We start from the raw sequence: 26,215 nt of genomic DNA on the forward strand, positions 1-26,215 counted from the left end.
CTTAATTGACGACTTTTCGAACTAAATTTGTTTTCGGGAATCCTTCTTCCCATTCTTGGTTTCTCTACCAATTTTAGTGGGATTCCAATTGTTAGATCGAGTTACATAAGGCTCTGAATAGGAGTAGTTTAATTATGACCATCCTGTATTTATATTATATAACATAAGGATATAAATAAGTGTAAAAATATCATATTTCAAGTGAAGTATATAACACTATCCGTCTAGTGGGAAAACTTGTTGTGACATTCCTGATTCATGTTGAGTTTTTTGATATATATAACCATGTATTACAAATCTTTAATGCAATAAACAAAGTTCGCTTTTCTATTTAGAAATAAGATTTTTTTTTCATTTAAAATATTCGTCTGAAAGACGTTTTCAAGATACTCGGTTAATACTATTTCTCATACCAGGATAAACAAATGACTGTTCAGTAAATATCAGGTATAGAGTGTATAGTGTGGTATCAGCTATTCAAATAATGTGGATTCAGTTTCTAGTATTCGTCATGATAAATTTTGTTCCCAATCTGACTTACTCAAAGAAATCAGATAAAGAATAAAAAGACAAGTAAATTATAAAATGTACACGGGAAAATAAGAATACTCTCAATATAAACAAAATAACACCCTGCCGACTTTAGAAACATATTTATTATATTTATGAAATATTTTTACAAAATGTAAAGGCATGAAAGCCATTTACTACATAAGCTTCTCAATTTACTATACAGTAAAGGTTACCAATTTCTGTATTTTCTATTTAACTGCTTCCCAGATCATCCCTTGTAATAAATCGTAGTTTAAAAGGCTTTGGTTTAAATGTTAAAACTAATTCCCCTTCAATGATCTTTTCAAAGTCCTTTACTGTCTTTCCTACTGGAAGCTTTATTTCATATCTTTGTATCACTGCAGTCATAAAAAGGAATATTGTCTTCGTTGCAAACAATTCGCCGGGACAGTTTCTTTTACCTGAATCGAACAGAAAAACATATTTTAAAACGTACATAACTTACATTCAAATAGCTTTTATTTCATCACACAATGTTAGATAAAATGCCACAGTTCCTTGAAATGCATTTTATGGTAATTGTTAAATAAATGGAATCCTTTAATTGTATATTTAATGTGTCTATTGTATGTTGTTATAACTATATTTTATGCTAGAGATAGACTAGATTAGATTGTGAACATGTTCACGTGAGGAAAGTTAGTGTTCATAATCTGATCTATCATATTTCTGGTTTGTCATATTCTCTATGCTATACGTTTGCAATATTAATAGCGATAGATGATGCATAGTAACATTACAATATCTATTTTCTGAAAACGAAATCCTAAGTACTTGAATCGGTTTTGATGATGCCCTTCGGATAGAAAGAACTGGGTTCGAATCCTTGTCTAAGATGCGAAGGATCTTTATCATGGCTCTTCATTTGAAGGTCAGTTAACTATTCTAGTACGATTTATAACAACTTACTAGGATAAATCTGGGATCTGGATAAATCAGAAAACATTTTAAGATGCTATGATGAGCTCGAGAGAGGGATTATTGAATCAACAGATTGTCCTCAGTCTGGTTCACGTTAATACAAACCTTATCTATAATCTTTCTAATGGTGTCTTCTCAGTTGGACATGCCCAACAATATTGTGGGATCCAGAACGCCTTCAAATGTCAGCAGTCCAACATTTACTCAATTTATAGCCTGTTGTTCTCTACTGATGTGTATTTTGTATTTCTCTTTTTTGATTTCCATGTTATGAACTAGATGGAATCTTCTAGAAAGACCAAACTAATCGTTCGTTCAAAGTAATATTTTTTTCTGTATTGTTATCCCTCGGTTTTGAATCACGACATATCACAATAATGTGATAGACCTAAGTAATTCTATGCTATAACTTAGAGTCACATGTGTCGGTGGGTATATAAGAGAGGCTACCGTCGTGCTAAGATGTTCACTCACAACAGTCAACATCCAGCAAAGCGGGTTTCTTAGCAAAAGGTGTTTGCTTTGATGCGTCAACCTTAGGTTATGCAAAAAAAAAGAGAAATGCCCGTCTTACAGATAGGCAAGAATAGGTGAAATGTTAATAGTGTTAAAGTTTCATATCGGACTGTGAATGGATACAGAAAAAAAAAAAAAAAACATTTTTCCACTGTTATCAGATACGGGTCACTGGGGCACATGAACGCCATCATTGGAGGAAAAGAAAAGATCGCTTGGTGCAAGAATTTCTGTTTTTCATTTTTTCCACGCTGACAATATGAACACAATATGAATACCCCAACATGCCCTCAACAGACACATTGAGCCAGATGACAACTCTATAATTCAGTTGGTGCGGAACATTTTTGTCCCAGTTCAGGTCTGCTGATATCGGTGAAACAATATCGGGTTTCGAAGACCTATTCGAATGCTGCATATCGTGTGGGAGTGGTCGATGGATATAAGAATGGAGTTACCATACTTTGTCATTCAACGAAAACAGTACCTCTCAACCTAATGAAACATTTGTTAAGATGAATTGCAATGCACAGTTTTAGTAGACATTCCACCAATGCAACTGCAAGATGCATTGGAGCCAGGACGTGTTACCTTCAGATTGCAATCTTTTGCACCTAGTGGAAGCCCATGACACGAAGTGTTGAAGTTCTGCAGAAGACTAAAGTAGTCCTTTAGCAAGTAACAAGATACGTCAAATATTATCATCAGTAAGATGATGACGATAGGTAGATTAATCGGAACAAAGTAAAATATTAATAAATGGAACATTGCATAGTTTTAATTATTCATGTTCGAATAAACTGTAATGTAAACGAGAACTAAAAGATCATACCTGAAGAAAATGGCATGTAGTAAGGTGGTTTCACAATGGACTTTCCATCATCACTTAGATGTCTTTCAGGGATGAATTCTTTTGGGTTTTCCCAGTATTCAGGGTCGTTGTGCACTTTCCATAAATTTAATATCACTAATGAGTTCTTTGGAATGTCAAATCCACCAACTGTAGTGTCAGCTAAAGTACTGTAGTAAAAAAAATAGGGAAATGAAGTGAAAATAAAATTTAAAAAATCCAGTGCCGTGAAGAGTTGTGAGACTGTTTTAGCCCTATCTCTCTTTTTTCATTTATTTATATAGAAGTAAAAATATCCACGATATTAAGCATTAGCATAACATTAATTTTATTCAACAAAATTAAAACTATAATTAACATTAAATTGGATCTGAACTAAACCAGCTAAATATAATGTAAAACTAAAGAATTTTACATTCATATAGTTTGCAAATTTATGCATCGATTAGTTTTATGTCTGTACAACAGTTTTCTTTAGAACTTTGAAGGACTTAACAATGATTATTCTATTATAGTTTATGTAAATTCCAATAACGAAATCGTGTATACCGATGATACGTTTATTATTATGATCGGACTACTGATTATGCAGTCCTAAACCCTACTCAAAGCACTTCAAGTTTCTAATAGGTAGGTAATGATCTTGTATTAGAAAAGATAATTTTCACTCATTACTAGACAAATTTACATAAGATATTTATATTTACTTAATATTTGACACAGTCACTGGCTATTGAGCCTAAGGCGGAAAAAATTGGAAAAATTTAACATTTTTTGTCCCATTGAACATCTTTGTCGTAAAAGAGCTGAGTTACAACAGGTCGAATTCACATTTTGGCACTAATTACTCACCGATTACCTTTTTAGCCGAATCAAAATCCTTTCTGAAAGGGCCAAGTATTTTTTTTTGTTTTAAATTTTAGCTTTTGATGATGAAACATCACACCAAACCGATATAGTAATTATCAAAGACTAATGGATCGTTAAATCACATGATCAATTAGCTATCTGGTTAGTTTCTAGTTATACGCGTGGCCTCTACTGGAACAGAATTTGAATAAAGTGAGTTGTGAAAGATTTTAGGTCACATAAGTAATAAGAGGATGCTAACATGGCCGTATCGTAAGATGTTCGGAGAATTATAGCCCATTTGGAACCCGAAACTATCCAATAGAAATCTTGAACATCAGTGGCCGATGAGATATGAAGAAAAACAGTGCAGTCAGTTGACACTTATCATGAGAAAGTAACTGCTAGGATTACCATCACACAGTTGCATGCATTATAAGATGGAATGGATATCAAGGCTTGTATCTGTGCATCAGATCAGGTTCTTTCTTTCATCTACCCATATCCATTCCACAAACACTGAACGAAAAACTGACACAAAACAGGTTCGTCACAAGTGGAGAATAATTCTGAAAGACTTTAATACTGCCTCTGTATACTCGTAGATCCAATGAAAATTTGACTTATATACTCTTTAAGAATAATTCAAAAGTAGATATATTTGGATATGTGATGAGAATAACTAAACTAAAATTATTTACTTTTGGATCTTTCGTTCATAAATTCTATTGTTCTCGAAAACTATGCGTTGGTAGTTTCTTATTAAACATTTCCCTATAATAAGTAATTTTATATTCAATATGAATACAAAACTACACAACTACAGGGAAATGTTTAATAAACTTTTATTAGCATAGTAATGTGTCTAACTGTTGTATTTAATCTAAAGAAAGATTAAGACATTTAAAAATATGAACTGTTTTTCAAAAACTGTTTGAAACAATGTCCAGAAAATCTTAGAAAGTATTGAAGTACTCACTATCTTATAGTAGCTATGGGTAGTATAGTTTTCAAACGTTGAACTTCCATGAACACAGCTTGACTGTATGGTAGTGATACACGATCTTTCCAGTTAGCTTTCCTTTCTGCTCCAACCACTGCAGCTATTTCTGCATACATTCGTTTTTGTACATCTGGATAAGCAGCTAGGAATAAAAGCATCCAATCCATTGAAGTAATTGTAGTATCTGTTCCACCAAGAATCATGATCTGAGAATTACCTCTAACAATGGAATCTATGAAGATGGGAAAATATAATTAAAGTCAATAAGCACATTATCGTTAGTTTAGAATAAAATATACTCTACAGATTTGGTTAAAAAGAAGAAGAAAGAAAGAAATAGAGTTCGGATATGTAGCGCATACCGACAGCGATAAGTATCGGTCGCGAATTTCGAGGGTTTTAGAAAATTTACTTTTGGTGTCGTTTACGAATTCTAGTTGGTTGAAAAGGTGTCTCAGCACACTGACATTGCATAAAACGAACAAAAAAGGTTGTTGGCATTACAAACAATGGGAGTGATTATGCAAAAGGATTTTCTAAAATGTCTATATTCCCTGAACTTTTCCCATCCACTCAGATTGCTCAGAATGTAAATCAAATCTTTGAGACCCACCTTATCTGAATGCCAGTTCTTCATCTTTTATTGATACTCTCTATACCAAGATAATAATGTTAAGGATATTGATGAGGAGCTTGCTCTTCCTGGACCAACAATCATATATCCGATATGGATATTTCTTCTATCAATCTACAATTCAAGACAATGGCTTCAGTTTGGGATTCCATGATCCGTTAGGATTACCTATCATTTCATTCTATCCCTGCATTGTCTCTTCATTCCATCGGGAAAATATGCAAGTATTCAGAAATGAAGTAAACGATTTTAGAACACGAATAAAGACAGTGAATCATGAAATTAAGACAATTCAGAGTTTAATAGTAGGAGAGAGAGAGAGTACATAATGAGAAAGCAAATGAACTCTTGGCAGAAAAATTATAATGGTAAGACATAAAATGAGAAGGTTCCAAAAAAATGTGACAGCATGTGAAAGAAGGATGAATGTAAGACTTGATGACTTCAGAAATATGAGAGAGTATCAGTATGAGAGAGGGAAGGATGCTGATATTGGGAGAAATAAAAGCAGGGATGGTGTAGTAAATGAAGAGTTAGATGTAATGAGACATAGCTTTCTTACGTGTGGTCTTTCATTCGAAGCGTAAGCTTGATAGACTGAATAAGCTTTGGGAGAGCTGAAAAAAGAATGAAAAAAAAAGATACAAACCAAGAGAAAGGAAGGCATGTCGAAGAATTCTACTGAGAGCACAATCGGAATTTTATATGGAGATTCTCTCATAAAGATAAGTTTTTTGTGAGGGAAAGACGAAATCATGTTTTTCAGGAGCAAAGACGTTAGTGAGGATATTAGTAAGAAGAAAAGTAAAGTGAAAAAGTTTGTTGTTTGGGTAAGTACAAATGATCTGAACAGAAAAAAATGCACGATTAGGGAGGATGTGAAAAAGTTTCTGACAGTAGCCAAGGAGAAGAGTAAGAGTGCAAAGATGGTGAGTCTGTTGCCGCAGTATGATATGCACTGCTTATAAAGAAGTCAATAGACACTCCCATGGGAAAGGTGTCCCGTGCCAGGTAACGAGTCACGTATTTGTAGCTGGTATAAATTGGAAGAATATGAAGCGCCCAAGTCAGTACGACTGTGTCCTGTGAAATGGCTGCAGAAGAGAACTGAGGGAATTGAAAAGAGGCATTGTGTTAGGATGCCATGTTGCGGGCCTATCTCTTCGTCAATTGTTGAAAAATGGGGTTCAACCCAGGTCACCAATTAGTGACACCACCATTCTGATATAGAAACGCACGGCGTCAACTGCAAGTGTTACCCGCAGTGGAAGACCCTCCACAATCACCGAACATGGTAGCAGGGTGCTAGAAAGGGTTAATATGAGAAATCGCTATTCGTCGGCCGAAACGTTGAATGCAGAGTTCCGGGCATCGACTGAAACACAATCTGCACAAAAACATTCAGAACCAATGCTCACAACATGTTTCCATGGTAGAATTGCAATATGCAAGCTCCATATTACCGGAACCAACATGCAGAGTCATCTTCAGTGGTGCAAAGAGAGTCAACAGTGGAATGTGGAGTGTAGATATGGCAGATGCTAGGTTCCCTTACTAGAGTGTATAACCCCAACTATTAAATTCGGATGTGGCGGTGTGAGGTATGGTCTTATTTTTCTTGGCTTGGCTTCGGATTTCTGTTTGTGGTACGTGCCACGAATATTGAACTCTGAGAGGTAACTGAACATTATGGATAATGCAATGCTTCTTACTTTGTGGCGTTTCTACGGAATTGATCATTGTCTCTTTTAGCAAGACAATGCACCGCGTTATAAGGCTTCTGTTGTAAATCCGTGGTTTGTGGACATAAACGTCACTTCACTTGACTGGCCTCCACAGAGCCATGCTCTTATCCTATTGAATATATGTGGGATGAACAGGAGCATTGAATGGGGCCAAGGGACGTTCGCTCCACATCCCACAATAGTCCACGACCTCATTACATGCCGACAGGAAGATTGACCCAAATTTCCCATTGTGGAAAGGATGTACCATAGTTTTTGATGCAGTCATCGCAGCGAAAGTAGATCCTTCGGACCTTTCGATATATAATATAACAATAATAATAATTTGAGTGGAAACTGGAAATGCAGCGAAATCACTAAAATCGATGAAGCCAGTGTTTAAACAGCATGTGTACTTTTGATTGGTATGTCTGTTTTGAGAGATGAAAAACACTCTTCTGTATGAGATCAGCTAAAACATCGTCAAGTGAAAAGTATCTTCAAAAGTAGCTCGCATCTTTGACTTCAACTGGGGATTCAAACCAACTTTCAGTTTCAACAAAATTTCTAAAAATATGTAGATACAGCTTGAATTTTATAATTACTAATAATTAATGATTAGGTGGAGTGCAGGTATGCAAACTACTTGGTGAACTACATAAACAATTTTTTATGCATTAAGTGATTTGGATGATGCAGCCATTATAAAAGTAATAGTGGGTGAGTTGTAAAGACATAATGTGTGATGGTCCGCGCTATCAGCCTAGTGACTGTGCACTTCGCAACCATATGCCTTGGGAAGGAGTGTCGTAGGTTCGATCCCCGTCGGAGACGTGAGTAGCTCAAGGATCTTCCTCAGCCACAGCCAAGTTAGCCGGTCTTCGGCTCGAGCAGTAGGGTTTCCGCCAGTTTATCTGGGATTTTCATCCCAAGCAGGCAAACCGGCTCCGTTAACACACACGAACTACAGTCATGAATACCTCCATTAGGGATGCAACAGAAGTGTGGCGTGCCGGTTGCATTATTTGGCCGTAAGTCCTCATTAGGAGGAGATCCAACCCTTTTGAATCAAATGGAAGGGAGAGATAGATAGACAGAATGTGTGATGGTAAAATCTTAGGAAACTAGTGCACCACACAAACTAAATATGGCTGCTTCTACAATTTCTCCTCTAGGTTGGTAGCAACTCTGAGACCCAGCATTTCTTAAAGAATATACATTAAATGGCATTCGAGAAGAACAATTGTAGAAAACTAAGAGGCAATGAAATCCTGCTTCAAATACGAGTCACCACTTCAAGCTTTCCATCAAGGAGGTGTTGTTCTAACCCAGGTTGATCGACATCATCCAACGACTAGAACTGAATCCGACGACGAGATAAAATAAGAAATAATTATAATTTTAATATCAGTTATTCTAAAGGAAAAAAGAATCTGATCATTTTCAGACTATTCTGTGTTGAGAAAAAAACGTTAGATCGTTATAAAATATTCAACCATTTTACTTTCATTTTTGATAATATTTCTAATAGTTTACTAGTTGGAATTGGCACTGTATTTGAGAGAAAATGCTTGCCTGTAAACATGGAATCCTTTCCTTGGTGTTTGCTACTTTCAATTTTTGCCACGTAAGCTTCAAGAAAACTGCGATGTTTTTCCATAATTCCGTGTTTCCTGATTGCGCTCATCTCTTCACTGTTTTGTACAAAGAATAAAAGAGAAACAATTATTACGTTGAGACTTAAGTGCCGTGAGGACATCGTATTGAAGGTTTAATGGATTGTATGCAGCACTCAGAAAGGATTAAAACAGAATTTAATTTCGTGTAAGTCACTGAGACGCAATATAGGAAGTATTAAATTCTGTTTAAATCCTTTCTAAATTCTGCATACAATCCATTAAGCCTAAACCATGAAGAAACAATTATTATTGGAAAGTTAAAGACTGCCCATATTAATTAAGTTGTATTTTTAAAATAATAATTATCGTTCCTAATTTTAGTGTAGGGACCGAAAGTGCGAATTTCTGCAAAGAAATTGATGAAAGCATAATTTTTTTCATATTTATATTCACTATTTTTGAATGGACTGACTGGACCGACTTCTATTTATTGAATCTTAGACGACTCAAATAAGAAAGGTATAGAATCTATAAAGTTTGGTCATAATTAAACTTTCCCTATTTAGCGCCTATTGTAGCTATATCTAACAACCAGAAGCTCATGGTAATCAAGACATGGGAAGAGAAACTGACGAAAAAGCATTTTAGTTCGGAAAGTCACCGATACTGGAATATGGCGTTGTACAACGTAAACAAAACTTTAAAATGTACAGACAAATGAATAAAAAATATTAAATTGAAATAAAAGATTACCATTATGCGTTGCATTCATGATAACACAGCAATAAAACATTTAATATTAATTTAATTTAGCGCAGTAATTGCGGTGTTACAGTTACTGGAGAGTAAGTGTTGACACAAACCTGTAGCCTAACTCGAGCACATTAAGTTCACCCGTACGAAAGAGGACCTGGTTCCATGTGGTCACCGTTCTCATAGTCCAGAAATTGCATCCTATACACCGCATTCTCAATATCTGAACGTAACATGCCTGATGTAATGTTCGTCGCTGTTCGTGATACGTTGTTCTTCAAGGCTGCTATGTTCGAATCACAGCCAAGATTGACGTTCGCTCTTCAGGTAATCCAGCAAATAAAAATCCCATGGCCAGTTCCGCTTCTTGAGCAACAATAGTTCATATTCTCCTTATCTGCGATTTTTCTAATTTTTTTTTCGCGCAATCTTTTGTTCCATGTCATTAGTCTCATTAATCTACTTTCCAAATTTGGTAATATTTTAGATTAGATCGAGACACATAAAGCTTCGAATATGGGAAGTTTAATTATGGCCACCCTGTGCTTACATATTAAGAGGAAAGTTATGGCATTAAACCTATTACGATATCAGCAAAACATTCAGTATTAGTGGGGTACAAATGACTACATAATACTGTTACCTACTTAATTTTGCACTAACAGAGAAACAAGGAAAACTATTGCTTTATGTCGGTTCTAAGAGAGACTGTGTGCCTGAAACCAACTTTTCTGAAAAGTGTGGAAAACAACTGGTAACTCTCTTCTGTACCGGTTTCTAGGAAGAACAAAGTGGTCATCAATAAACATAAAAATTCAGATAAGCATATGACCTTTTAGCAGGAATGTCCTAATCCTCACATTTTGCAATGTGAGGATTAGGACATTCTTCGAGGGATAGCTAAGTAGATTTCATGATGGTATATAGAACTCAACCTTGAAAGTCTAATCACTTCATGAAACTGATGTTATATCCACGACTGTGTGAAATGCACCACTACGATGAGGTAAAGTAGGTCTCCGTCTGCTAAGTCCTCTGACTACATTTTTCAATTGCCGAGTCAGTAAGTAATCAAGGTAGGTATATTCCGAAGTCAACAGTCAGATGACTAGACCGAACGAAGCTACTCAAAAATCCAAGACAAATCCTTTGTATTACTATGTGCCACTTTAGTGATAAATGAGTACATTGTCACGTGAAATATCACCGTTTTGGTTCCTGGTAGTTGTAGTGGTCACAAATCATGCTTGGATTTCAGAGCAAAGTCCCGTACTATTCCACTCATGTTTACAATAGCTTTGCCTCTAATTATTTCGCAGATTGGCCACTAGATGTCATATATTGGAACGAAAGTCAGCTAGCTAGTATTATTCTGGAAATTGTACGTGATGGTAATCGCTGGTCGTAAATGGAAGGCACTGCTAAGGCCACGTCTTGCAGAGAATTTCAGCAAAATTCTCTATGTGTCAGAATCCATTATTATATATTCCATACAAATCTGAACAAGAATGAATCATGAAAAATCGAACATTGCACTTGGATTCAAAGCCTTTCGAATTCACTGCACAAATATGCATGCCTTAGTTCCGACCTCAAAGATGTTGATATCCATCTTCATTCTGCAAAATCACACATACGTTTCCAAACTGAAACACAAATTTCAACATTTCAAGAATTATTCACTGTTTTTCCACTCTTTGATTCTTTTTTTTTCTGAAAGGCAGAATTTGCTTATATTTGCTCTGATATACCACCGGAGAATTTCCAACTTAAAATATCCTGTTTTTCTTTTTTCATCTTCTTTGGCTAAAAGATCGCCGTCAGTTTCCATGATATCACTCATTTGCTGTTATATCGCTCTCCTACTGCATCCAACCATTCATTGCATCCAAATGGTCTAGATCGTTTTCTAACTAGTGAACGAGCAGAAACCTTGTAACGGCATTTCAACTGAAGGTGAGTTAGCCGATATAATACTGAAGTGTCATATCGGCTGAAGTATCATATCATACTGAAGTTTTTCCTCCCGTTACTTCAGATTTTTCATCCCGAAAATAGGCCAAGGCAATGTTAATTGCAATTCCAATTAACATTCATAGTGCATTGGCCTCATAACTTTAATTGGCTCAGTTGTGATACTAAATAAAGGCAATAACAAATAATGACTCTAAATATACAATGCATGCTGTTTCTTTCCTGGCAATTCAGACAACAATCTAAAGTTGAATTCTTCTTTTATGGGACAGAGTTACACAGTCTCTCTCATCCACTGTCAAGAACATTATCCCATTTGGCGTTATCTATAAAAGCTTACTATATGGGATAATGTTCCAATTCCATTCTATGCCTATTTTCCTTGACTGAATTATTTTATTCATTTATTTGTATTTTAAAGACCTTGTTTTCCAAGAAGTATAACCTTACTGTGTAAGAGAACCTGGCATATTAACAATGGGTTTTCATCGAAATCTCCGTCTTCTTTTCTGTTTATACCAAATACCGAACTAGCTTCAAACAGATTATCCAACACTGATTGTGAAATGACTAAAAGCCTGAAACGTACATCGTGTCCAAATGGTTAAATGGTTATGCTTTCTCGTCTGTTGCCATGGATGTTGTTTATTGGTGGTTATTGCGTCACAACTTTTAGCTGTATTCCCACCTATTTTACACTTGGATAGTTCTATTGCATTGTTATCCGCGGAAAAATCCAATCTCCAGACTTCTTAATTTTCCTTTAATTCTTGCATAGACTATCTTTAGTAAATATCTTCCTTTCCAGCGGGGGGAAAATACTACTAATCCTTCTTTCTTCGTTTATTAATTAATTAATCCATTTCTGTCTGTTGGAACAGTCTACCCTCTTATGTATTTCCTAAAAAGTACATTATATAGGTCATCTTTCTGCTTACTTCTCACTTCTCTACCCTTCTACGGTAACAATATGTTGAGCAACAATTTCTCACGATTAAGATTACCATAAATCTTAAGGAAATCAAGCTGAAAACGATACAAAAACATAATAATAACGTTTAATGATAGAAATGTGGCTGTTCTACTAAGCACGGTACCCAGAACAATATCTAGGTCGTCCACGGACGATTTGGTGCCCGCACTTCACACCTGAATGTGGAAGCAGCCGTCGCATACTTAGTCCCGACGGCTACCATAATGCTTCCGTTCCAGTGGATTAATCACGAGAGAGAGAGAGAGAGATTGCAACGAAATTGAATGAAATGCAACTCCGGCTAGCGCTACCTTTCAAAAGCAGAAGCTACTATCGGTATCAACCACAGTTCAACATTGCACCTTTATCTCATAAAAAATTCGAATACGCATATGATCTCTGATCTCATCTTGACCAACTTTATCCTAACTTGCCACCCTACACGTAACGTAAACTGACTTATCTCTGCATGCGATATTCCGCCACTCTATGCCAAATAGGGATACAGTGGGAACATCGTTAGCGAGTCAGAAAGTAAATGTCTACGAATGCGTGCATAGAAGCACAGAGATCATCATAAAGTGGCCTTAGTTGCTTGTGATGGCACACAGGGAAGAAAGGGGTGGGCAACAAACCTGTCGTTTCTAGGAGAAACTATTCAGGCATTTTACGAGATAATCCAGTTAACGATGCTTGCCGAACCTGCTTTTCAGACATTGGTTTTCATTTGCCTAGCTGATTTGACGAGCAGAACCAGAGAGTCATCCAACATCTCTCTTGCTACGCCTGCCTCAATGAGATTCAAGTTACCCCCCCACACCCAAATATCCACGTCTTTAATTGATATTCTTTCACTTATACATTCATAACAGTGGGCAGCAGCACTTTGTGGCAACACCTCTTAAACATCGCGATGCTTTGCGTTAATCAGACAATCGGATTCCCCTGATCCGTTCTAAGTCAGTTGTTGGTTACAGGCCGAAACGGTGGAGCAATGAGGGCCATTTGGCATCCTGAACAGTTGAAACATTTCATGCGAAGCGTCAGACGCTCTGGCTCTACCGGTCCATCACTAGAGAGTTTCGTCCAATCTCACTGTAGTGCCATAACCCTTTCAGAACGCTCCAACCCGATCGGCCCAGTCCGCGTACCCAATCTGTATCGAATAGAGTCTCTTGAAGACTTGATGTAGATATAAACAGAGCCATAAATCTGAGTTGTCATTGTGGAAAATCATGCTAGCAATAAAATAATAACTTTAAATGAAATGTGTGAAGAATTGCTTATTCACCGCTAACAGTACAGAATAATAATTCAATATGGACAAAATCTAAATCTGTTTTTCTTCTGCCTTATCCGCCAGAATTTACAAATTCTTTTTTTTAATGGAAAAACCGGTAATCAGTTGAAATAAGAATGACAGGACAAACGCACAACAGCCATTTCATTCAGCATAAAACTTGGACATCACTGAACATGCTCAAAACACCACAGAGTATAATCGAAAAACTGAAAAAAATATTGTAAAGAAAGTCTTAAAGAAAGAATACGTTTTTAAAGAGAATGGCGAAACTTAAAACCATCACTATTATTATTCTTGGAAATATAAGCAGTATTATGTGTAAATTTAATCTGATTTGTAAAATGTTTACTAAATGTAACAATAAAAATTCATTTATTGTCACGATCATTTTACAGAGGGTTCTGCCAGTATATTAAGTTATTTATAAAACAGAAATGGGAAGTAAGGATTAACTTACTTAATTCGATGATTGAATCTTTCTATAATGCGAACACCTTTTTGGTGCATTCCAATTTTCAGTAGGTTGCTGATTGACAGTAGTCTGGGTATACAGAACAAAATACCAAATTGGTCAAATAACTGAGACATGGCATATACCGTATCATCAAGGAATGACCTTTTTGAGCTATCATCCAGTCTTTTTCCACTTATCATATACCATATTATGCTGCCAACGGTCAAAGAAACGTATTTTTCGATATCCACCGGTTGTCCATTGAAGTCTTCAAGCTTTTCCAGAAAAAATGAGATCTGCGCCTAGTGGCAAATAAATACATGATTAAAGAAGTATGGTAGCTATTCTCAATAGGCATATCAATAGTTGCTTTCAATATACGACTTTTATATATTAAATTTAATTTAGCCAGAGTCGTACGTTATCACTATGTGTAATTTCGCATTAGTTTGCTACAATAACGGTTTGTATTAATGCTGAATAAAATTTGTCTATCCAAAAGCTGAATTATGAGTACAGATAGACATGAAATATATTCCAGTGGTTCAATGCATGAATGAGATTTCTGCTTTGCTAAAGACATGTATGGTTTACAAACACGAAACGAGCCGAGGATATTTCTAAAAAACAAAAAACTCCTTTGGGGTAAATGTCACCCATCGCAATGATATTCAAAAGATTACAGGAGAAAAACGCATCATGTTTGGTATATATATATATATATATATACTAGATGTCCTACTTTTATTTAATTTAATTCTCTTGTTGAGCTTTAAGTAAGCTCAACAAGAGAATTAAGTTTCCATGTTTTGGCATGCGAGCAATTAAAAGTAATAATCAAGAACAAGAAACATTAGAAATTTTGTCCTAGTTTTAACTTGTACTCTGATGACAGGCGAAACGAAAGGCAGAGGAAAGACCAACATGGGAACTTAATTCTTTTAAGGAACTATGATTTTGACAAAGCGTAGTCCTTCATAACATAAGAAACAACTGTAGTAGTAGTAGTAGTGAGTGAAAACTGCACTGGAAATGATACTTTAATGATGAAGCACAAGTGAAAGTTTGTGTATCAATTAAAGTTCAACTTCCACTATGAGACACCACGAGTGCTTTGGGAGTATGTGTAAACATACTCCCAAAGTATGTTGTAAACGTTGGTTTTGGAATCTGGTCTAGGCATCCCAGGAACATTTAGAAGCACTTAACAAATAAAAGAAAGCAGAGAATAAGAAACCTCATTGGTCTACTATGGAGATGTTTCCTTCCCAGAAAAACAGGTTTTCCATCAAAACAGTCAAAGAGTTGCAATTCCATTTACCTCAGCATCGTAATATGGCCTCGCCTTGGTATTCCTACTCATCATAATCAACAGCCATCTGTTGTTTATTGCTGGACGAAGACCTCCCCAAATTCCTCCTTTCAATCCTATCTTGAGCTTTCCTATGCAACCGAGTTCTAACCATCTTTTTAATTCCATCTTCCTGTCGCCTCTTTTTTATGTGGTTCCCATCCACAAAAGGTTATTAGCAAACCTATAGTACATTTGTGTCGTGGGTGGGTATGTATCTCTTACATATTCCGAAACCCAGCTCTAGAGAATACATATGAAACTTTCTCAAGTCCACTTCAGGCCTCCAATAAGCGTCTTCAAGTAGTTCTATTTCCATCTCCGAGATACCATTTTGATATAAACTTTTCCCTTTGAGTATTACTTCTTACAATATGAATTACGCATTGCATTCGGGTTTTTAATTGCTGTTACAAAGTCTTTCGTCTTAGTCTGAATTTAACTATTACACTTTTTATCTTGAATGGTAATACCAAGCAGTGATTTTTCAATTTACCTCTGGATAGACCGCGACTTCGTGGTCATTATTTAGTCAAAAGCTTACATTTCACTTCGATATATCATGACCGGACGCATGAAACTATGGAAAGTTTTCTTCTAATACGTATGTTGTTTACTTTATATATTTTATTTATTTTATTCGTATGGGGTTCCCCCGTTCCTCCACCGTCCCTTAAGACTGGTTGAGTCCTCCTAATCAGGGATTATGTATGTGTTTTATGATAGATGCGTGGGTGTTCACAGGCCAGTTTTACTTTATATATATATATATATATATATATATATATATGGTATTTGGACAGTACATACCATGCCCATTTCTGATCCTATCCTAAGCAGAGATTCAGAGACTGACAGTCTTCCAAAGTGAAACGATAGTTGGGTGTCACATCAGTGGTCTTTCTGTACATGACGTTGCACCCTTCTCAGTATACCAAACTCCACGGCTGCTTATGTCATTCGTAGATGGAAAGTTGAGAGTGTTACCACAGCAGGAAAATGCCCAACGACAGGCCACCGACAAACTCGCTGACCGAGATCGACGAGCTCTGTCTCGGAATGTTCGAGCAACCCACACGCCATCAAGAGCAGGTCTGGCAGTCAACAGGGAAAATGCTGCTGGTACAGCTGCCAGCATTAGAACTTTCCGCAGGTTACCACGCAGGTTACCAGGCTTAGGTTACCATGGCAGAGCTTCTGCGAACAAACAAAACTTCACCCCTCCCCAACAAGACTTTTGAACTGGTCTTTTTACACAAGCAGGACTGCATCGTTCAAACTGTCAAGTATGATGAAGGGTCTGTAATGGTATTGGGTGTTTCAGTTGGATAAGGCTTGGACTATTGGTGAACGTGTCGAAAGTCATGCTAACTGATGGTTGCCTGGAGATGTTCGACTTCCTGCTTCCGATGCTGTAGAAGTACTTCAGCAGTGGCCAATGCATGTTTCAGCACAACATTGCTTCATGCCATACTAGATTATATATATATATATATATATAATCTAAGCAGCCAACAATAATCAAAAGTAACTTTTATTTAGAACAGTTATTAAAATACATTTAAATATAATTAAAGCTAATTAAAATACCTGCAGTACTCTTAACTGTTTATGATTCGTTCGCAGATTACTTATAGCCAGTATTTAAAGAAATAAAAAAACTCTTCTGTGAAGGATTTATTTTATCTTAGATGCATATGTCAACCTACAAATCGATTGTAATGCATAAAAGGTCTCTGACATAAACATCTATTGTATTTATATGTTTGTTCCATTATGACATCATGGAATCACCTGTTTCAGCGTACAAGAAATCGAAGCCAAATGCTATTAAACAAACACGTGCTGTGCTATTTGTTTCAAATAACCTTGACAAAGAATCATAGTATGTAATATGGGATTTTCTCGGAGCGGTTTTACGAACATTTACGTTTTCCTTTGACATAAATGATAGAGTAACTTTTGTGGAGTCAAGAAGGATGCGTATATGTGCACATTATGGTAAGAAACAACCATATTTTGGGAATGTAACTCACTTTATTGAGTCTGTTTTATTCTCTGATTAAACTGAGTGATTACAGTGAGGGATAAATGACGAAGAAGGAGAGAACATCCGGAGCGTCTAAGTACGTCTAACACATATGACAATGTCTGGCATTTTTGTTATCTTACATTTAAACGTCTCTATATATTTAAAAAGTATCCTTTAACCTTAAATAAAATACAAATATATATGAATATTAAAGAATTAAATGCAATTTCAATCAACTATTAAAACTTGCTACATACACCTTAGAATAGTTACGAATAGTAACTAAATATTGAATTCAATGAAAACGACTTATTACATCTGTTGAGCTGTGGACTCGGATTTACCGATTGAAATGTATGTTTTAGACGCTTGTTCTTATTAAATCTAACTTACCTCAATTTCTTGTTCAGCATTTTCAGACGCTATTGCTGTGCTTTTTAGATTAAAACTGAAAACTCTTCTGTGAAACTGCCATTCTGCACCATTAAGTGAATTAATGCCTGGGAAAGAAAATTGATATATCAGAGGATCTGATAGTAAACAAGAATTTCATAAAATTCATCCAACATCTTAAATGATAATGATGGTTAATTTATTTGCATTTTGCCGAATTAAAGTGTGAATATTCTTCAAGTAACTCTTGCACTCTTCCTTGTTTAAAGTTGTAAATATTTAAAAATGGTTCCTTAAAATTCAAGGATAAGGCCGTTTTATTGTTATCCGGAGAGTTCATCGAAAGACAATTCATCGAATGAACAATTCATCGAACGGCAATTCGTCGAAAATGCAATTCATCGAAAAATCAGTTCACCGAAAATTTTAAATTTTCGAAAATATTTTGAGAAAATTCATCTGTTTAGAACAAAAACTGAACCGTGCAGAGTGAGATAGCAATGCTACTTTAATAGGGAAAAATTATAGAACAATATTGTTAGTTATGGTCTTTCTTGTCCGATGACTCTTTCATGTCTGTTCATGGGACAGATTTGCCTGTTTCCGGGAGGAGAAGCTCAGCCATCTTCGTATTATGCTTGCTGACTTACCTTTAGCTGAACAGAACTGATGGTATTCCAACTACCCAGGTCTTTCTAACTAAAGGCTTCATTTATACCGACTGAAGTACGCAGGCTCCATTATTATTGTTGTTGCTAGTAGTAATATGCGACTTCAATACAGCAATTATTATATGATGAATTTTACTCATATTCGCTATTTGAAACTTTTACAAGAAAATATCGAACCGTTCCAGTTTTCAGTTCAACTATATTCCGAGCAACAAAGAAATAACGTGTCCAAATTATGTACTTATTACAAAAAATGTCTGACTTAGCGGAATTAGTAGAAGTTGCCAGTACAAGAAACTGTCTGCATGGTTCAGTTTTTGTTCTAAATGGATTACTTTTATCATAACATTATCGAAAATTTAAAATTTTCGGTGAATTGTTTTTTTTTTCGATTAATTCCATTTTCGTTGAATTGTCGTTCGATGAATTGTTCATTCGATGAATTGCTTTCGGTCTTTCGATTAATTGCTTTTTCGATGAATTTTCATGGAACCGTTTTATTAATGAACTTCGTTCATGAGCAGCTGCGTAAATCATTGCACACTAGACCAATGAGGGCAACTCATAAACAAGTTCGAGTAATATTAGATAAGCCATAAACGTTTAACAGGTTATCTCAGGAAGTTGAATATTAGTCCACATTGCTGATATACATGAGTAATGAAATAAATATCGTGGTGTTTAACGAGAGAGAGAGACTAATTTTAATGTACATAAAATGAACAGCTTGAAAATAAAGCAAAGAGTTGTATTTTATATAGAAACTCATATTTTTTCCTTTTTTACATGTGTGTGTGTGTGCGTGCGTGCGTGCGTGCGTGTGTGTGTGTGTGTGTGTGTGTGTGTGTGTGTGTGTGTGTGTGTGTGTGTGTGTGTGTGTGTGTGTGTGTGTGTGTGTGTGTGCGTGCGTGCGCGCGCGCGCGCGTGCGTGCGTGCGTGCGTGCGTGCGTGCGTGCGTGCGTGCGTGCGTGTGTGTGTGTGTGTGTGTGTGTGTGTGTGTGTGTGTGTGTGTGTGTGTGTGTGTGTGTGTGTGTGTGTGTGTGTGTGAAAGAGTTGTCGTTATTATTATTATTAAGAGAGATCTCAAGGGAGTCAGAGACTCATCTAGAGAGGCCACATACTACACACACGCTAGCTATCCTACTTATTCTTGAATTCATTCACACTGCTTGCATACACATCCAATGACAATCCATTCCAATCACGCACCACTGTCTGAGAGAAAAATCTAGCCCTCGCACCCTTCTTATGTGTGAGGGCTAGATCTCAGCTTCCAAGGATGAACTTTCGTCCTTTCCCTAACCTTCATAAATTTTTGTTTATTTTTTATCATTCAGGTGACTGAGAACCAAAAACATTATGATGTCTGATTACTAAGAAATTATCCAATGTTGTTGGCGAGCAATGGGCTAGGGCCCTTTAGTAGTTCATAATTAGTAAAGACTGTAACATGGTCAGAAGTTAATTTTGTCTTTTATAACAGTTCCTTATATGAATTGTTTCTTTCTATCTAACTTCGAATACTTATTCTAAATTGAAACATTTATTTCAATTCTGAATTGAGATAAAAAAAAACATGTTTGTATAACATTTTTATGTGGTTCCCACCAATTATATGTTTTATACAGTACATTCGTATCGTTTTTCTCTTTTTATTGATTTTATATTTTTGTGGTATTTTTTTATTTATTTTTACATAGTATGGAACCCTGCTCTAGATACTAAATGTGAAACGTTTTCAAGTCACATCAGTCCTCTAATAAACCGGCGATCACTAACTTGCGATGAAATTTATTTTTCACCTAAAGACAAGCATAAACATCGATGCCTTCTGCGGGATTCGAACACAGAGCCTGTTGGTTGGAGAAAGGATACACAAAGTAGTTTGTCAATCGGACTGGCAGGCGGGCTTTTTTTATGCTATTTTGCCCATTTTGAGAGTTGATAAACACGACCTCTTGGAGAAAATACACCTTCTGTATCCGTATGAGATTGGCTAACTCTTATTCATTTTAAAAGAGTTTTTTTTTGAATATTCTTAGCGTCCTGGATCATTTAGAGTGATCTTTCGGAACGGTATATTCTTCTTAAGGTGAACAAATCGTAAGACGTTCCAATGAGTACACTATTATATTTAGTTCTGATGGGAATACTATATTGGATACGTGTTTAACTCTTCCTGTAACTTACTATAGTAAGAGGATAAGCGGGTAATCGAAGCAGGTTAATAGTGTACCTATTCTACCAGAAGGACAATCCTACGAATGAAGGCCACATTACTATGCCCAGCTAACGCATGCACCATCGAGTAAATAAATGAGCAATGTGTCTCAGATGTAGAATTGTTTTGCTCATGGAAACAATTAAGATTTCAACTGGCCTGGCAACACGGAACAAGGATCGGATAGAGAAATCGAAAAGTCGGAAGTAATGTTATTTCAAAATACCTACTCAACAAGATGAACTAATCAAAATAATTAATGAATAAATATGAAAATAGTTGCATTAGCTGAAAACAAGAAGAAAGAAAAAGGAATGAATAAAAATAAAACTAGGTAATTGCACACAGCGAAGCAAGGAAGAAAGAGCTAAAAAAGACTGGAATAGTAATTATAATAAAGCAGCCATATTAAATATAAAAGCACATCATCTCATAGCCACTAAGTCTCGTTCAAATGTCATAGAAGATGAAAGAGCGTGTAATAAATTTCATGAGTGTTATACAGGACGTAGAGGAGGAAACGAGGAACAGAAATAAATTCCTTTTTGTAAACGAAAGTAACAATAATAATCATTGTAGGCTGATTAAACCCGAATTGGAAACCAGACAATACCTAGAATGTATCAAAGATTTAATGAAGTAGAAATTAAAAATGAGGTAAAATATATCCGTTCTTTACAAACGATGAAGTAAGAATAAATAACACATTCTACCAGCATAAAGAACACAAACCTAACATGGAGAAATTACTTATATCAAAGTTCTAGCATACGCATCAGCTGATATAGGAACTGAATATGTATTTGTTATCGAAAAATTAAGATGCCCATTCCGGGGAAGATAATTCAAAAAAGAAACCCAGTGAGAAATAAGATTAAAGAATTAAAACCTTAAACTTAAACTATTATAGGAATAAAATATTAAAACACTACATCAATGAAGAATAATGATTATTTAACCAAATCAGTTTAATTAAAACAGAACTGAATCAAATCTGGAAAATCTTTTAAAAAAAAATAATAAACAAGCAGTATTCAACGTCTTAGGAGACAAAGAGAACTATTGAAATAAAAGAAAAAGACAGTGTCCTTGGTACCCAGACGAAGTACAGCTCTTGGCACAGAGATTGAGGATAAAATTCTACTATACTCTTTTTTTAATAAAAAAGAAGATAAAAAAATTCCAAATGATTATACAGTGTTTACTCAATTACCAACACCTTCGATAATTCTATAAGAATTACAAATGAACATAAATGAATTATAAATGACTGCATAATATTAAAGTAACGAATATCAAGGTTGTAGATCGAAAATCTTGCAATATTTGCAATGAAAAGTTTAATAGAAAAATCAATAGAATATAGCACTCCAGTTTTTATGCGTTTTATACAATAACATAACGCATTCGATAGTAAACAAATTTACAAGATATTTTAAGTATGATATTTAAAGGGGAAATAAAAACACAAGATAGTAAAGCTATATGTAGATAATAAATGTGTAATAGGGTATGGGATAATAAAACAAATGAAATCTGAAATGAAGAAAGAATTAGATAAGATGATTTACCAAGTCCAATATTCAATATTTTAATGATTGAAACTCAATATAAATCACAAATACGACAAAGAAAGCGAAATTATAATACGAAAAGACAGCCCGTGAAATCCTTCAGCAGTCTGTTCTTTAGCGAAGAAGATCGTACACAAATCGTGCATAATATGCTGAATAAATTCATATAAATAAATTATTTACATCGGAGAGTAAAAAAGTAAAAAAAAACGTAAGCCTCTCTGATATAACTGTATGCTTCTTGGGCATTTCTCGATACGGCAGAGCGGGGTTTAATTTTCGAACTTAAAAGAGTATCGCTCTTTGACAATACTTCATGTTACTTAATTGACCAAAACACTGATTTAATTAAGAAACATCCAGTACAACAAATATAGAGAAAGATAGAGAAAATAAAATGCAGTTTGAAAAAAAAAGCATAAATTCATAACATAATCATCAACAAATCGATATAACATCGACAAAAGAAGCACTACACTGTATTGTAATGGTTCTTTTGTCCATGTATTATATACTTACCAACTTTGTCCGGTACGCTACTGAATATGCTCTGTGGAGGTTTCCCTAAAAATTCCGACTTCTCAACTGCTTCTTTAATTACGTTATAATTTCCTAGGAGTACTGCATACTGCTGTCCAAGATAAAGGCTATAAAAATAGAAACGAAATTATATATACATAAATATAACTATTCTATTTGTATATATTAATACTGAGTTAGCAAAATTACAATTTAGTTTGCACTTGCTCATGCCATGGAACCGCACTTTGAAAGTGAATAGCAGTAAATGATTGCACATGTTCAAATACGTCTGAACCTGTGTTATATCTAGGAATACCATCAAAATAAACTAAATCTGTCAGAGTTTTTATTTCCACTCAGACATCTTTAAATATTTTCTTTCTTTCATTTATTATTATATGATATTTAAAACTATAAAGGCTGTAATACAACGGCGTGCATGTTTTAGTTTTGTTTGTGATTTATTTAAAAGCATAAATCACGCACACATCGACTGCATGCTTTCATACAGAAGTTTAATACATCTTTAAATACATAATTGAAAATGAAACAAAAGATGTATAAATATCGTTATGTTGATAAAATTATGTTAAAACGATATTTTACATTAAAAAGGATAGAGCAGCAGCGCTTGTAGTTTCGCTGTTAGTAGTTGAGTAGCGAAACTGTTAAGCCTAGCCAAGCCTCATGATTCAAGCTCTCGGTGGAAAAAACTATCATTTAGCAGCACGAAAAATCGGCAAGAGGTACATACCTTTCTACGTGGTTCGAATTAAAATAACGGTAGACGTTTTCTATACTGAGTGCAATGAAATAATCATGGAGTGGAAAATAAATTTCATCGCACCACAAATAAACGTATCCAGTCCACCATTAATGTTTGTAATACCCGGCTGTGGTGACGTCATTTCGAGCAGCCGCAATTGAAAGAATACAGAGTATGCTTGACTGTGATATGAAAACGAACAACTGATGCACAAGTTGTTCGTTTTCTTAAAAACAAGATTTCTTAATAACATAAAAACAAGATTTCTTTTTATGTTATTAAAATATATAAAAAGAAAACTTGGTTTTTTTAAGTATGTGGCATAGTGGAACGCCAAATACCTAAACGTGGTGAGAGAACCAGTAAAACGGGGGAAAACTAATTTAAAAAACAACATGTCTCTCTCAATAGATTGCTCTGACAGGCACTTTAATTTGAAACACTCTGTGTATTATTAAATATCATTCATGCGAATCATTCATCTGATTAAATGAAATCTTAAAAACAAGGATTAAGATCAATATTCACTTACCTACATACATTTCCATACTTCTTTGTTAATTTTTCTAAATCAAGATGTGGCATCTTGCCAAGATTGGGCCAATATCCTAGTAGAGGCCATCCTCTAACTCCAGGAGGAAGATTTTTATATTTTTTCTTCTTTATGCGGTCTGAAATCAACTTAGTAAAGAGTAGTACACAACATAGTATGAGAAAACACGAAATTGTGCTAAAGTACCAGGAGTGCTTCCACTCCATTGCAAGTCGAAGTTAAAAAGAGTCTATCACCGATTATACTCTACAAACAAATCGCACTTGTGATTATCAAAATAGAGCTGAGATAATCATTTCTACACGACGACTATTTACGGGCCAATGTTCAGAGATATGGAATCAAGTTTAAAATATGTCGTGACGCTATATGTTCTTCCTATTTATGTAATATTGAAATTATAAAAGCATCATATATGTGTGGCCAAAGAGCAACTCCATGTCTGGGTTATAAGACGTAGATTACTAAATGTCATTCAAATAATTGCATCAAAATAGAAATGAGATATGATACAAAAAAAAAACACGTAAATAAAGAGATTGATAAAAAAAATATACACAAGAATACATCCATCCGCTAACGACCTACATATCAGCTAATTCTCATTCATGGCATCAGTTTATTTCTAAATATGCATGCTTATGCAAACAATGAATATAACTTATACAAATCAAAACTCAAAATGATTCCTACCTGGTTAGGTGTTCTTGATCTTGTTATGTTGGCTTCGTGTGGACCACTATTTCTTTTTTTTTCTTGTTTTCACGATTAAATATTTCTTGACGTCTTAGAGGAGGTGTTTACCTCTTGCAGAGGTAAAGTCCTCCTTTAATGTTTATATAACAGTAGTATCCTGAAGATATTTAATTGTGTATGTAGTAAGATATTTAATGGGGTATATTTGTAAATAACAGTAGAGTTCCTATAAACTCGTGAGCCAAAATATTATGTAATTCCTGTCTTCTGGTAGGGAGACTGTTCTCATGAACTTCGCTAGGGTCGTTTTATTTCCATTGAACACACTCACTAATTCTTATTTCAGGATTTTCGTACCAGGTCTTATGCTACATGATTGCAATGTGTCTCTGTGGATCTAGACTCTTCCAGCATGACAATGTCCAGTGTCACAAGGCTCACATTATGCAAGCATGGTCCGATGAGCATATCCAAGCATCCCATTTTCTCCCCTAGCCACTTAATTCTCCTAATTTGAATCCCACCAAACATTTGTGAAATCATGTGTAAGAACTTATCTGCCAGTAGAGGCCAGTGCCTCGCTCGGTTGCTGACCTCATGGATGTTATTCTATTTAGTTGGTCCAGAATTGCTCAGGATAGCTTCCGTGATCCAGTGGAATCAATGCCAAGACAGGTGCAAGCAGGTCTCGGCCAGAGGAGGCTGAGCACGCTTCCAGATGATCACCATCTTTTGGCTGGAGTGTATGTATTCATAGCTAAAATGCATATTAATTTAGTTTTTAGAGAAATTAGACATATCACCGTGTTTTGAAATATCCTGTCCCTCTATAATATAAAATGATTTATTCTATGCGAAATATGAAGTTCCTAACATTGTCACAAAAAAGATTTAAAAAAAAACTGTAAACGCTAACTTGATACATTCTTCTCTAGGGTGTGATTTTGACTTTTTCCGTTATTATTTTTATTCTTAGTTATAGTATTCACATAATTATTATATACACATTTGAAAATTTAATTACTTTTAAAACTCTATGTATGATGGCGTGGATGATTTTTTTCCTAATGGTTGTATTTCACAACAAAAATTAAAAATTTTGATTTTCCAGGATTTAAGTTCATTACAGTGAAACCAATTTATCATTACTTCCGGATTGCGTTTTAATTAAGCTTTTGATTTACAACATCTACACTGAATGTCAGTGCAGTAACATTTGATATTCATGACCTACAACTGATAACTAGGTCAGAGTATCAGTTTATGTTATAAACAAACTGGCTGAAAGAT

At 35.2% G+C, this 26,215-nt stretch overlaps 1 protein-coding gene across 1 annotated transcript; it reads right to left on the reverse strand.

Annotated features, from left to right (window-relative positions):
• Positions 1-636: 636 nt before the first annotated feature.
• On the reverse strand, positions 637-24,448 carry LOC150101545 (cytochrome P450 2J4-like). Its single transcript, XM_090400645.1, has 8 exons — positions 24,209-24,448; positions 22,908-23,035; positions 17,923-18,029; positions 14,150-14,448; positions 8,646-8,764; positions 4,689-4,944; positions 2,843-3,030; positions 637-974 (listed from the first exon to the last, which is right to left on the reverse strand). The coding sequence occupies exons 1-8, from the start codon at positions 24,433-24,435 to the stop codon at positions 766-768; spliced, it is 1,533 nt and encodes a 510-aa protein (XP_090256771.1). The 5' UTR covers positions 24,436-24,448; the 3' UTR covers positions 637-765.
• Positions 24,449-26,215: the final 1,767 nt, after the last annotated feature.

The sequence above is a fragment of the Typopeltis vanoorti genome, chromosome 11 (assembly GCF_054136105.1).
Source record: "Typopeltis vanoorti isolate ZY-2024b chromosome 11, IOZ_Tvanoo_1.0, whole genome shotgun sequence".
Lineage (NCBI taxonomy): Eukaryota > Metazoa > Arthropoda > Arachnida > Uropygi > Thelyphonidae > Typopeltis > Typopeltis vanoorti.